Raw genomic sequence first — 13,759 nt, 5'->3', positions numbered from 1 at the left:
CATTTAGTGAAATCTGTTTTTGTCTGCCTCACTGTTTATTTTTTTACATATTGCTTTTCGCCCAACAAATCCAATTACTCCATCGTAAAATGCTATTTTGGGCAAAAGGAAGCCAAGTCAGAGACATATATTGATGGTGGAACACAAAAAGGCTAGAACCTTCTCCTTTTTATCACTATTAATAAGGCTCACACATCTAAGGGCAGATAATGAGGCCAGTGCTCAAGGAAAAGGTTTCAAAGACCAAGCCTATCCCACTAGGCTAGCCTAGCCATCCACTCCCGGTTGGTCCATTGTCTCACGAAGACAGACACGTCTATGATTACACTACCCTTCCTAAAAACTGCCTGCAATGAATCCGTTGAGTTCGTTCTGACACAGAAGTGGTAAAAGGCACAAGAGAGAGCAAAAAGCGAATAACGCCATGTGACACTGACACCAAGAATAGGGCCTTTTTTCGGGGGCATGTTTTCCCTTTGTAACGTATGACAGAGTCATAAGTCTCTGGGATCCTTCATGCTAAAAGACGATCAGCGATCACTCCCGCTGCAGCAATGGATGGCTTCCACCCTGGCTCCCCAGCTCCGTCTGTGTCTACGTCAACACAGGCCCCTGGATGGATGGTCGTGATATAGTGTGACAGTGTCAAGCGTGGCTTGCGGTAATGATACCTGCCTTGGATTAAAAGGCTTGCCAAAAAGAAAGCGACGCAATAAATGGGTTTGCTCAAGTGCTCTTGTGTCGTCGTTGCCAAGAAAGGGAACATAACATAGAAAATGGGCTCTGTATATCTAGCGGAGGGAAAATGTCACTCCTTTACCGAATAAATCCAGCGGCCCGTTCCATTCTGATTGTGACTACAGTCTGGTCTGTAAAACACAGCTCCTTGAATGATATTCATGCAATTTCTCTAGGTTTGAATATTACATATACACATACTATGCAACCTAATGTTTAATCTACTTGCAGTCTGGGTGAGTAATTGGAGCTCGGTCTATTAGTCATTGATTTGCTCGTCTTTAATGATCACATCTGCTCCAGCTCCTCTCCAAGATGCACTTTGGTAACGGCAGCCATCCGACCGCCTGTTCTAATCACAGTTCAACACAGTGTGTGTGTGTGTGTATGTGTGTGTGTGTGTGTGTGTGTGTGTGTGTGTGTGTGTGTGTGTGTGTGTGTGTGTGTGTGTGTGTGTGTGTGTGTGTGTGTATTAACTACATAAAGAGGATTGTCAGATGTTTCATCGTCTTGACGTCAGACATGGCTAAAGTTTCAAACACCCAGAATTAGTAGGAGGGCAGAAAACTAACTTAAACTCTGTAATCTATGTCAACTTTAGAGTTTAGAGTTAGAGTTAGAATCTATATTATAACTTGTAACTAAATCCACCACACACTATAGCACATTCTATATATACAGTATAAGAAAACACTAGTCCCTTTAGTGAGTTTTTTTGAAGAGAACCCCTTTGTGAGTGTGGAATCTGGATGTGTAATTGCTGTACTCACAGGCCAGGAAACAGTCCATGCTGAAGGAGATGTTGTCAAGGGAAATGGCCGAACCGGGACCTGGTCCATCTTCAGTACTGAACTGTAGCCAGAACCTGCAGGGAGACCATATATATATATATTAATATATATATATATATATATATATATATATATATATATATATATAGCCATATTTAAAAACTTTACAATGGTAGCCTCTAGACTACTGCCTTTAGGAGACAGGGAACAACGGGGAGATGATGGTGCAAAGATGAAACAAATCTGGAAATGGGGCTGCTTTGGTTAATTTGGCTGCTTTTGATAAAATAGTAGCTATAGGGATTGACTCGCTTCTGAGTTATCCGGAAATACAAATCATTATTTGATTGGGGGGGACATACCGCATTACGTGGGTTCCAAAAATGGGATTCGAAAGTGAGTTTCAGCCCAGGTCTACATGTTAACCCATCATGATGATGGGTTAACCGGTGATAACCGGAACAAAGTATACCATCAGGAGGCAGAGTACGGAACAGCGTGTGTCTGCATGCTACATTTCTTTTATGTTATGCTAGTTTGTCTTTTTAAATGTAAATGATAGCTCAGAGGCACAACGGAACATCATTTGTTCACGCACATTCTGTGAGGCGGAAAGGTTCGCCAACAAGCCACCAAACAAGAAAGAGGGAGAAAAACCCATCAGGGAGGCTGCTCTACCGCAGTCATTGGTTTGTGATTATTGTTACATCATGGTAAAGCTAGGTGTTGTAATAAGATGTTTGTGTGCTAGGGATGTCCGTGGCATCATGTATCAGACACACCCTGGGGTGAAGATGTGGACATTCCAATTATAATCACACACAAAGATCATTACATTAAAGAAAAAGAGAGAGAGAGAGAGAGAGAGAGAGAGAGAGAGAGAGAGAGAGAGAGAAAAAAAAACAACTGGTGGATTAGCTATGCATGGATGACCTGAGAGAGACACTTAAGTAACACAATTGCCAGAATGAAATGTGTGTAGGATTCAACTCTTTCATGTTTTTTTTTTTTAGCTCAGTTTTAACTCATCTTCTGCCTTGTCTTGCAAAAAGGGCAAGCAAGGGCCCTTGCTAATGAGCAGGAAGGGAGGAGGATAAGAAGAGGCTTGTGTATTGATTTATCTTGTTCTTCTTCTTGGGAACCGGTGGTACAGGTGTACAGAGGCCTCCAAACACACACACTTTCACAGACACACACATTGGCCCCTGTGCTACTGAGGTCAGGGCCCGTGTGGGATTCATTAACTGTGTTGCGCGGAGATGGCATGTTTGCATAGGATTGAATTGTAAATTGTGAAAATATTGGAAGGGGGGGGGGGAGTAGCTTTAAAGGCTTTCACTCTGGACCATTATGCGCATATGTGCTGAGCTATGTTGTGTTTATAGGAAATAATAAATACAACAAGGCATGTTTTATTGTGCATGTATGGAAAATGTGCTGCCCATAACAATACAATTTAATCAAAATACTTCACATTCACATCCAGGATCATATTCATAGAAACATCAAAACATTGAGGAACATATTGAGTGTGTTTGTTTGTGTTTGCATGCTTGTGCGTGTGTGTGTTTGTGCATATCGGTGTGCGTGCTTGCTTATGCCCATGTGTGTGCGATTATGTGCAAATGTGTCAGAGGGTTTGTGTTCAGTGTGGGAGTCTGGTTGTGTTGCTATGCGGGGGTCTTAGTGTGTGTGGGTGGATGTATGTGCGTGCATGTCTGCGTATGTGCCCACGTGTGTATGTAAGGTTTGTGAAATTGTGTGGGTCGATGCATTGCTATGTCGGTGTCTGAGTGTGTGGGCATGCATGCATATACGTGCATGTGTGAACTTGCGTTTCAATGAATGTGTGTGCACGTGTGTGTGTGTGTGTGTGTGTGTGTGTGTGTGTGTATGTGTGTGTGTGTGTGTGTGTGTTTACAACCCAGTTAGTGGCCTGAGTGAACCATTTGTCGTACCAGTCTGCCAATCCATAGAGTGGGAGGGCAACTTGTTTCCAGCCCCTCTCTGATCTCAGCTCACTAGTGGAGAGCCACAGGGGCTGGTCCTCCTGGCCTGTGGTGTTCTGCACTATCCAGAGGGACAGTGCCCCCTTCTGCTGCCCTCCGGAACACAGCCAGAACCGCACCTGTCATTGGCAGCAGAAAACACTGCAGTCAATGTTGTGTCAGGAAACAAGAAGAGATGAAGACTGCGCATGCATGCAAATATATACGCCAAAGCTTTATTACAATCTGTTCGACAGCACGGAGGGGTAGAAAGTAGTTCGGGTCAATTAAATGTTAAATTAGTCTTTTGTTTTCTATTGACTTTTGAAGCGGATCCTTCCCAAAAATCATTAACATGCTAAATACTTCAATTAATCCAGTTAAACTGGCCAACTGCGCCCGTTGTAAGGTCTGCTGTATAGACCCGATGCCTCCTCCTTTTTCTGCGTCGTGAAATGAGGAGAAAGGGAGCGACGGCACCGCATGCGCCTCAGTCAAGGTGTTGATGCATTTCACAACAGTCTCCGTGGCAATCAGTTAGCAGCCATCTGCCCAAGTGTAATTATTAAAAGATCAATTCAAATGCCATTCAAAAGCCCCTCTTTTGTTTGATATATATTCCTCTCGCCCCAGATTGATGGTTTTGACGATTTGTCTGCCTGAGCCGCTTCAGTCGGCTGTGGCGTATGGCTGGGAATGTCTTTTATCAGGACGGATGGGATGGTTTTGTGTCCCCGCCTAAATCCAAGAAAGGAAGAGTCACAGAGGGGAAGAGAGCCAACACTGCATTTTAAGGCGAGCTAACCCAACCCTAACCTGCTGCCTATCTTCTGTCTGCTTTTTTTATATGTGAGATGGAATTTGAAATTACTTTTGAAAGTCGAATTTGTCTTTTATTATCCTACTTTAACAGTGGCTTAAGGAACAACCATACAATCAAATAACAACCAAGTACCCTTCACGCTAGCAAAGTGGCTACTAGCAGTTAGCCAAGCAGCCAATTGACCTCAACTAGGACGTCTAGCTACAACTGAGCGTATTGTATTCGTAGGGTCGGCCCTGTAGCATTTATTTGCCAGGGATCACTCTCTGGCACACGGTTGTGGTGGTGGATAATCCTTATCATCGCCAAGGCGACCACATGTGTTAAGCATCAAGATAATGGACGCGGCAGCAGTGCCATGACATGAAAGTGGACATGATTCCTAAGCTAATACCCCGAAGCCGCTATCGCTGTCACCGAGCGAGCAGGTTTCGATCGGGCGGCTGCATGTAGGAGGAGGGCTTTAGAGGCGTTAATCTGGAATCAGCGCTCACCTCTGGCTGCACGCCAGAAGGCTGCCGGCAGAACGCCACGGAGCCAAACTGTCACCTATCTGGCCTTAAGGAAGACGCTTCTGGGCACATTCTGAATTCACAGTTTAATAAACCGTTTGAATTCACATGTACACAGTTTGATTCAGAATGATTTTCACATCAATAAAACTGTTGTTTATTTGAATGTTTTTTCTTTTTATGCGGTTAACAACTCAATGTTTTAGAATTTCTTTCCACGGATCATTTCTTGCATCCGATTTTTGTCGAACTACGTTTTTGTTAGCTTTGTTTACTATTCTCTTTTACATATATTTACTCCTGGTGTCCCCCACCCTGACTGGTCTGTATTCCCATTCAATCCTTACCGCACTGTAACTGTCCTATCTACTATAGTCTACTTAATCACCCACTTAAGTACCTCCTACTAACCTATACAATATATGAGGCCCAAAAGAGTCAGCGTGAGGCATGTTATCTTAATGACTGCCTGATCCCCCCCCCCCCCAAGCTCTGGAACTAGATCAGCCCGAGTGACCTCGGAGGGGTCTCTCCTTCAACAGAGATGGGAGATACCGGGGGGAGCTGGTCAATTAAACTCCCTGACCGACGGGAGTGCTTCTGAGCAGGCCGTGATGACTTCTGGACATCTGATTTAGACGGCACTGTCTCGCTGCACAATGCCATGATTTGCCCCATTGATTCAAAGTCACCTTGTCCTATGTGGTCGGGATGGCCGGCCTTCAATGGCTGAGAACGTACTCCTTTTATGAATACGCATCAATACGCCTACGTATAAATCAATTAGTTTGTGCTACATTACTTTGTTGCTTAGTCTAACGATCAGCTCGTATAGGTCCACAGTTGACGTGCGCACAGGCAGTGGGTGTGTGCATTTGCGTGTGTTTGTGAGGACGCGTGCGTGCACGTGAAGGACACGGTGACGGGTGGGGTGCTTACTATGCACGGCGAGTTCCTCAGCGGCGGCGGGAAGAGAGGGCTTCTCAATAGTTCCGAGCCGTGTTGACCTTTGGACTGGCCTCCTTCAACGCTGAACGCAGCCCCTTTTGACAGAGACACACACACACACACACACACACACACACAGGCGCACACACATAAACATCCACCCACACATACACATCCACCCAACCGTATATCGCCAAAAAGACACACACACACACACACACACACACACACACACACACACACACACACACACAAACACACACAAATGTTATTGTTGCAATGATGAAAACCTCGCCAAAAGTTTAAGCTGAAAAGTTTGAAATTGTCATTATTTCAGAACACATTAGGCTAGAGTAACACATATTGTATTGGTATAGTACCACTATATTTTGTTTAGCATATTTCTGCTGAGAAAAAAATATAATATCATTCAAATGTGCTCTGGCGAAAAGAATATGATTTAATAATAATATAATGAGATAAAAATGAGATACAACAATGCAGCAAAAGTCTTGATTCTGATAGCAGACCAGTTCAAATCTAGATGAATGAGGTGCTTAACTTTCAACCAAATATTTGTTTAGACCAATCATGTTGCTGGATGTTGTTGGTATATGTGAGCACATGATTAGCGAACACAAACTCGGCCGGCAGTAGTATACTTCAAAAAACGTGTTTAGGTTTCAAATGAACACAGTAATCCAATCCCCTTCTGTAAGCTCTTTCTACTTTCTTTTTGGATTATCCCCGTAACCCAGCAAGAAACAAGGCGTCACCCCGCCCATCAACGTCCTGGTTCCCGACCCAGACTCTGTGTCATCTCCCCCCCAGCAGAATTCCTGCTGCAACATAGCAGGACGGCTGGATCCAAAATGAATCCAACCCAAACAAGGCTGACGTGTAAAGCAGCACCATCTGCTTGAAAAGACAACCCTGCCCAATCGGACACAAGGTTACAAATATTGTGGCTTGGTTTGTATTGGATCCGAGATAACCCCTCCACCGTTCTCATGACTATACATGTCATACTAAGCATATGCATGCCCCGTTCAACCATCATTTAACCTTCTGCAGATGTTCAACAAAAAGAAAAGAGATAAAAATCGATAGTCTGATTCAATCCGTTGGACACAACCCATGGTGGCAGTGGAGCCAGCAGCACACAAAGGGGAGGGTGAGGATAAGAGCCAGCGCTGCACCTGATGATGGGCAGCTGAGCCTGGAAGGCTTGACTGGAGTCTGCAGCCGTCTCCAAGTGGCACCGCGACCTGTCACAGACCGCCAGCCGCAGTCTTCATCCTCGAAGGAGCAGTAGCTACCATTGAGGAAGCGACCTAGAGAAGCCAGGAGGCAAGGGGAGAGAGTGAGGGAGAGAGGGAGCCAGAAGGCGAGAGTGATAGTGTGTGTGAGAGAGAGAGAGAGAGAGAGAGAGAGAGAGAGAGAGAGAGAGAGAGAGAGAGAGAGAGAGAGAGAGAGAGAGAGAGAGAGAGAGAGAGAGAGAGAGAGAGAGAGAGAGAGAGAGAGAGAGAGAGAGGGAGAAACAGATTGCAAGGTTGGAGGAATAAATAATTAAAACACAGAGATAACACCAGAATAAAAGGCGAGAGAGAGAGAGAGAGAGAGAGAGAGAGAGAGAGAGAGAGAGAGAGAGAGAGAGAGAGAGAGAGAGAGAGACACACACACACACACACACACAGACAGACAGGGGGGAAGGAGGGAGCGAAGACAGAGTTTGAATAGAAACAAATACAACTTTCCAAGAATTTAGAAAGAGAGTGAGAGAGGGAGGGAGAGACGCTCCGTAGAGGAGAACAGAGGATGATAAGACGGGAGGTGTAATTGCCGGACAGAGCCAGCAGGAGACGGGATGGGGGAGGTGGGGGGAGGCAGGGAGGGAAGGAAGGAGTGAGAGGTGGAGGTAAGAGGCGGTGTGTGTGCGCAGTGGAGGGTGCCAAGAGAAGGGAGAGAGGGATGGAGCGATGTCTGACAGCCACCCCAGGGTGCAAAAGGGCTCACAAGCTGTGATAGGCGTGTGTGTGAGTGTGTGTGATGTGGGAGAGGGATGTTTGAAGTTTCTGAATGACAGTGAAAAGGATGAGTCTGGAGAGGAGAGCGTGAGCAACCAGGAGCTGCTTATGCGGTAATAGTCGGTGGGAGTTTGTGTTTGTGTGTGTTTGTGTGTGTGCGTGCGTGCGTGCGTGCGTGTGTGAGATTACATAGGTAGGGACAGGCTGTGGTCTGTATGTGAAGCGATTGGACGAGGGGGGAGGGTAGGAAAGGAGGAGGGAGGAGGTGCTCTGATAGGTAAGAAGAGGTGTTGCATGAAAGCCGCGACAGGGGATCGGACGTGTGCATGCTTTTTTTTTGGGATGGCAGGCCGCCAAAGCGCCGACTCTGCACGCTGACTGCTCATCTGTCCCTCCAAATCATCTTGGCCACTTACTGTATCTGGGCCGGTGCACTGACAAATGCAGCCTTCTGCCGGGACTAAGAGTAGCCAAACCGCGGCCAGAGAAGGTCAGCGTGGTTAATGGAGGTTAAATGGAGGCTGCAGTTATGCCTGAAGTTCTGCTCATGGAAAACCTCATGGAACCAAATGAAACTCCAGTTGGACAGAGTGCGTTAATTACAGGTTTTACTTAATGTAAAGTTGAAGGAAATAAGGTATATAGAGGTATATACGGATATATAGAAACAAACAAACAAAATGGAAAAGAAAGAAAGAAAAACCGACAGACAAAGACCAGGTGAAGAAAGCCTTCTCATGAGTCACTATTCTTGTTCCACACATAAACGCAGTTGTTCCAACCTTATTTGGCCTGTGACCCAATTTCTCGACTAAATGTTTGCGACCCTTTTGCGACCACTTTGTGCATCTTTCTTCACCAAAACAGCTTGAACCCAATCAACACCCCCCTCTAACATCAATGTCCTGGTGAATGCAATCAATTTGCTCTACTTCACACTAAGTGACAAGTAGACAAATTTAGCTTGTGGCAGTGAACCATTAGGTCAGTTCGTAGAGGTAGATGTACAGGATACAAACATACAAACTGACTGCCTTCTCTAAATAAAACATGTCTGCTGAAACAAAGCGTCAAATCTCTAACATCAGCCTTCTCCTGCCGACCGCAAGGTTGGGAACCATTGCGGCAATGGGTGTCAGTCGGTGTGGCTCGTGCCCGAGTGGGCCTCAGACAGAGCCTCAAAGTCAGATGGCATAATGAGGTCGGCTGGGAGACGATCACGAAAGACCTCTTCAGTTGTTTTTCTTTGTCAGACACCACTTCAGACAGCCGTGGTAGTTACACGTGGCGTGACTTTCAGTAAAAGATTGGTGTAACTGCGCGCACTTTTGGCCCTCTTCCCCCAGACAAGCTTTGGTGGTCTGCTCTGCTGTCTTTTCCCACACCACCCCCCTACCTCCAACTTGATGTAGACACATGATGACCACACAGGAAACATGTGGTTACATGTTTCCTGTGTGGTCATTCAATTCTGAGTCGTGTTGGTAGAAGTAGTCTAGTCTTAGGACTAGACCTAAATTCTAAAATAGGACAGTTCTAGTTCTAGTTTGACCAGTACGTCAAAAAGCTATGTATCCATCCATCCATCCATCCATCCATCTATCTATCCATCCATCTCTATCTGTGTGTGTGTGTGCGTGTGTGTAGGTTTGTCTGTGTGTAATTGGAACACCTACAAGGCACAGTGAATGGGGACACAGACACACAGGGACACACAGCCACATGCAGACACAAAGATGACAGAGAAGGGTCGTGGGACCAGGAAGTCAGAACAACGTGACAAAAAGGTTTTTTAACGACACGATTGGTTGACCGTGTGAACCTGGGAGGGAAAAGTGAGATCATTGAACCCTTTCTACTCGATTAAACGCCGTGAAAGACCACACCTGTTCCTAAAATAGAGAGAGGGAGGGGGATACAACACGAAGAGCGAGGATTGAGACAGATGGCGGATGGCGACAACGTTTTTGCCAGTCATTTTTTGAAAGTGTAAAACAGTGAAAGCGATTTTGCAGAGATACGGGGAAAGGACACATCACTGATGAATGTGTTTTCAATGGAAGCCACATTCATTATGCTCCACCAGCATAAACCCACCACAAAACTAATGTAATGGTTTTTGCACGCTTTTAAATATCCCTGAAACACGCTGCCGTTCAAGTCAAGGTAGCCTTGCTCAAAGTATACAATAGAGGAATTAATATTCTTTCCCATGAGCATGGGCTTGTTTAACGGGCACGTTACACCTGCAGAGGTGCAGAGAGGTTACTTTTACCATCCATTAATTCATTCATACAATAAATGCTTTTTTTACATTTCTTTTAATTCCTAGTGTGCCCTACTTTCACACACAACACACAAACACACAAACACATGTAACCCAGCCGCCCTTTCCCCACCTAAAACAAAAACTTATTGCATTTCAATGAAGACTGTTCCCATGGGGTTGAACTTCTGGGCGAATTAGCATTGATGGCTGCTACAGTAGTTTAGAGGGAAACACACATTACTTTGAGCATGGGAGTTTCACCCGTGTCTTTAGCCTCTGCATGCTCTGCCCTTGCGTTTAGCTCACTGTAAGCATAGGGGATGAGGCGTTGGTTTAATAAGCCCCTCACACAGGAAGGTAAATGTGTACAGTGGGCAAGAGTGAATTAATTCTGGCTTGCCCCCACTATGGATGGGATTATTGACTCATTAGTGTGTTTGTTTTGGAATAAAATAAACACGTCCACATGTGTTCCTCCCTATCTGCAGTGGGACACAGATCTAGGGGTCATGGGCCCTGTGCACAGAAACAGTGCAAGCCTGGTAGAACAAACCAAAAGAAAAAAGAGACAAAATAGCAAAATACCATTTCTTTACACAGGTGGGTTTTGGAAGAGGGACTAGATGAACAACAAAGACACAGTCACATGCACACAGACGCTCCCTTTCTCTCACACACACACACACACACACACACACACACACACACACACACACACACACACACACACACACACACAGACAATTCCTTTGGGAGATTGGCTGCAAGTGAGATGTCAGCATACTTGCATGGCTACCGTTCTTAGCCAGGCATGAGCAAAACATGGGGCAAATACGCGGATAGGGTAGAGAGCAACCGCTACAGAATTTGTCAAGTGTGAGAAATGCTAGCCAAGCATAGCACTGTGCTACTTTTCCGCATGGCTATTGGGAAGGCTTGCGGCTGTGACTCCATTAGCACATTTGTACACGCTTGTTAAAGAAGCACTTTTTTGTTGTTTTTTTTTTTTGTGGAAGGGCAAAGAGAAGACACAGAGAGTGTTTAGCGGCCCAGTTTCAGTAGCCACGTTGACATAAAAATTCTGATCAGATTTGATTTCTAATCGGAATAGATATAATCCTATCATGCGATCCAAATGTAATGTATATATGACAAAAGTGGTAAGCGATATGCTCGAAGGTCTCTCAAGCACACATCTGGATTTGACACACCTGGACCGGCGGCGAAGTAATGGACGTGTTATCCGTATTTGGCATTTTTATGTTTTTGCTTTTAATGAAAGCCCAGCAGGAGAGAGCTTTTCTCAGCCTGCTCCTTCAATTAAGACGAAGGAGGACAGCACAGCGACGTCAGTATCTCGTCCGGTCTCTATATTTACCCCCTCCTCCGCCGCAAACAAGACGTTTTTGGATGAGAGTGCGCTGCCATAACTGGTGGGAGAGAGTGGTGTTACAGGAATTTAGTGTCCAAGTGACGAGAAAACGTTCGGAATCACATAAATTGTCCGTGATATGCCCACGGAATTTGCTCCAATGCAAGTTAATGACACTCATTTTTCGTGGCACACACACAGATCCCCGTCCCAACGACGATATATATGAATGAAATTCATATTGACGGTATGGCACTATATCCCAATTCTCGCCCACTCACCATTTTCGCTGCTTCGAGGAGGTCTGGTGTTCTCTGTATATAATAAATAAATAAATATAAATATGTATGTGTGTATGTATGTATGTATGTATATATATATATATATATATATATACTATTTATATATATATATATATATATATTTATTATATACGGAGAACACCAGACCTCCTCGAAGCAACAAAATAAATAAATAAATATATAGGCCTATATATCTATGAATATGTATGTGTATATATATATATATATATATATATATATATAAATACACATACATATTTATATATATTTATTTATTTTGTTTTATACTTTTATTCATTTATTATATACGGAGAACACCAGACCTCCTCGAGAGCAACGAAAATGGTCTATTAAATTCAAGATGGGTGCATTGGTGAGAATAGGGATATACCGTCAATATGAATTTCATTCATATATATATATATATATATATGTATATATATATAGTCATTTCACGGATCCCTGTGAGACCAGGTTGACTCGGTCGTTGAGATGGGGACCTGTGTGTGTGCCACGGAATATTAGTGTCATTAACTTGCATGGCAGCAAATTCTGTGGGCATATCATGGTCAATTTAAGTGATTCCGTGGGGCCACCACGGATTTTGAGTTAAGCACCCGTGCTCGCCTCGGTCGTTGAGACGGGGATCTGTGTGTGTGTCACGGAATATGAGTGTCATTAACTTGCATTGGAGCAAAATCCGTGGCCATATCACGGAAATTGGCGTGTTTCCGTGAGGATTCCACGGATTTTGAGTTAAGCGTCCGTGGTCATTTCACGGATTCCTGTGAGACCATGTTGGGACGTGCGCAGTATGCATATAAGGTTATTAAAAGAGTTGAACGTTGTGCTTGTAATGAGTTGCTTGATGCGAGTGTTCTCCATAATCAACATGTGATGATGGAAGATAAGATCCAAGCAGCTGACACGTGTGTGTGTGTGTGTGTGTGTGTGTGTGTGTGTTTGTGTGTGTGTGAGCAGGCGACGTGTGGGAGGCGGGTGGTACTCACGGCAGACGTCGCCCTCGTCGTCCCCCAGAGGACAGTCAACCACAAAGTCACACAGTTTGTCCAGCGAGAGGAGCGGTCCTCGGTGGCAGCTGTAGCTCCCCTCCAGAGTGATGTTGGAGACCAGGTCAGACTCTGGAGGATGAGATGAGAGCGAGAGTAAACAAACAGTTACTGTGTACAGCACGTTTCACCTTCACGTCGCCGTGGAGTCCTGCTGCTCATGTTGACCACTTGCATGTGGATAAATCCAGATGTGATAAATGTATTCGGATTTGAACGACAACATTGTCCTTGATACACATCCTTTTGAGGGTTGTGACGACAACCTGTGGAAAAGAGGCAGGCTCAGAAATACACCAATAATACCATGTTTTCCCCATCATATAAAGCCTGTAATTGGTTGCCAAGCGCTTCAGCTTGGCATGAACTAATCAGATCCCGAGAGGTTCAGCCACATTTCTCAGATGTTTTGTTCTGCGCCAATTACTGCCTTTACTCCCAAATATTCAATATCCAGATATAACGGGAAGAAAGATGCACTTTGAAAGCCACTTCACGTTTAACATCTCTCTCAGCAAAAAACAATGCACTCATAGTGATACATTCTTGTTTGAAAAGAATAAAAGGTGGGATATTTCTAAACGCTTTACAGAGAAATGCTCAGCACTGTGTGATTCATATTCATGAAGTTTGAAGATATGAGTACTGACTACAGAGGTTGCTCGGACATCTTATTGGGTGTGACCGGACTATCATAAATAACCATGCTGAAGCTGTGCAAACACAGGGCTACATAATAAAGTGCATACATAACGCTAGCGATGCACTCCAAGCGCTATGAATAACGGTGTGCACAGTGTAGGACGTGGTGCAGGAGAAGGATCCAGTTCATACACATAACTATGCATATACACACACACATACACACACAATTCACACTCAAACCTACAGATACAAACACATACACACGCACACAAAC

At 44.6% G+C, this 13,759-nt stretch overlaps 1 protein-coding gene across 1 annotated transcript in view; it reads right to left on the bottom strand.

Moving 5' to 3' along the window:
- The window catches only part of alk (ALK receptor tyrosine kinase), a gene marked incomplete at both ends in the record, with an annotated part of 283,418 nt that overhangs the window by 46,936 nt on the left and 222,723 nt on the right, over nt 1-13,759 (bottom strand). Inside the window, 5 exons of the mRNA XM_079752297.1 lie at nt 1,509-1,603; nt 3,488-3,657; nt 5,792-5,895; nt 7,000-7,134; nt 12,781-12,912. Of these exons, the coding sequence (XP_079608423.1) occupies nt 1,509-1,603; nt 3,488-3,657; nt 5,792-5,895; nt 7,000-7,134; nt 12,781-12,912 (636 nt within the window). The remainder of the gene's footprint in view (nt 1-1,508; nt 1,604-3,487; nt 3,658-5,791; nt 5,896-6,999; nt 7,135-12,780; nt 12,913-13,759) is intronic.

Source organism: Pollachius pollachius, assembly GCF_949987615.1.
Source record: "Pollachius pollachius genome assembly, chromosome: 15".
In the NCBI taxonomy this organism is placed as follows: domain Eukaryota; kingdom Metazoa; phylum Chordata; class Actinopteri; order Gadiformes; family Gadidae; genus Pollachius; species Pollachius pollachius.
Note: the sequence above shows the minus strand (reverse complement) of the source record. Positions and strands in the feature narration are given on the sequence as shown.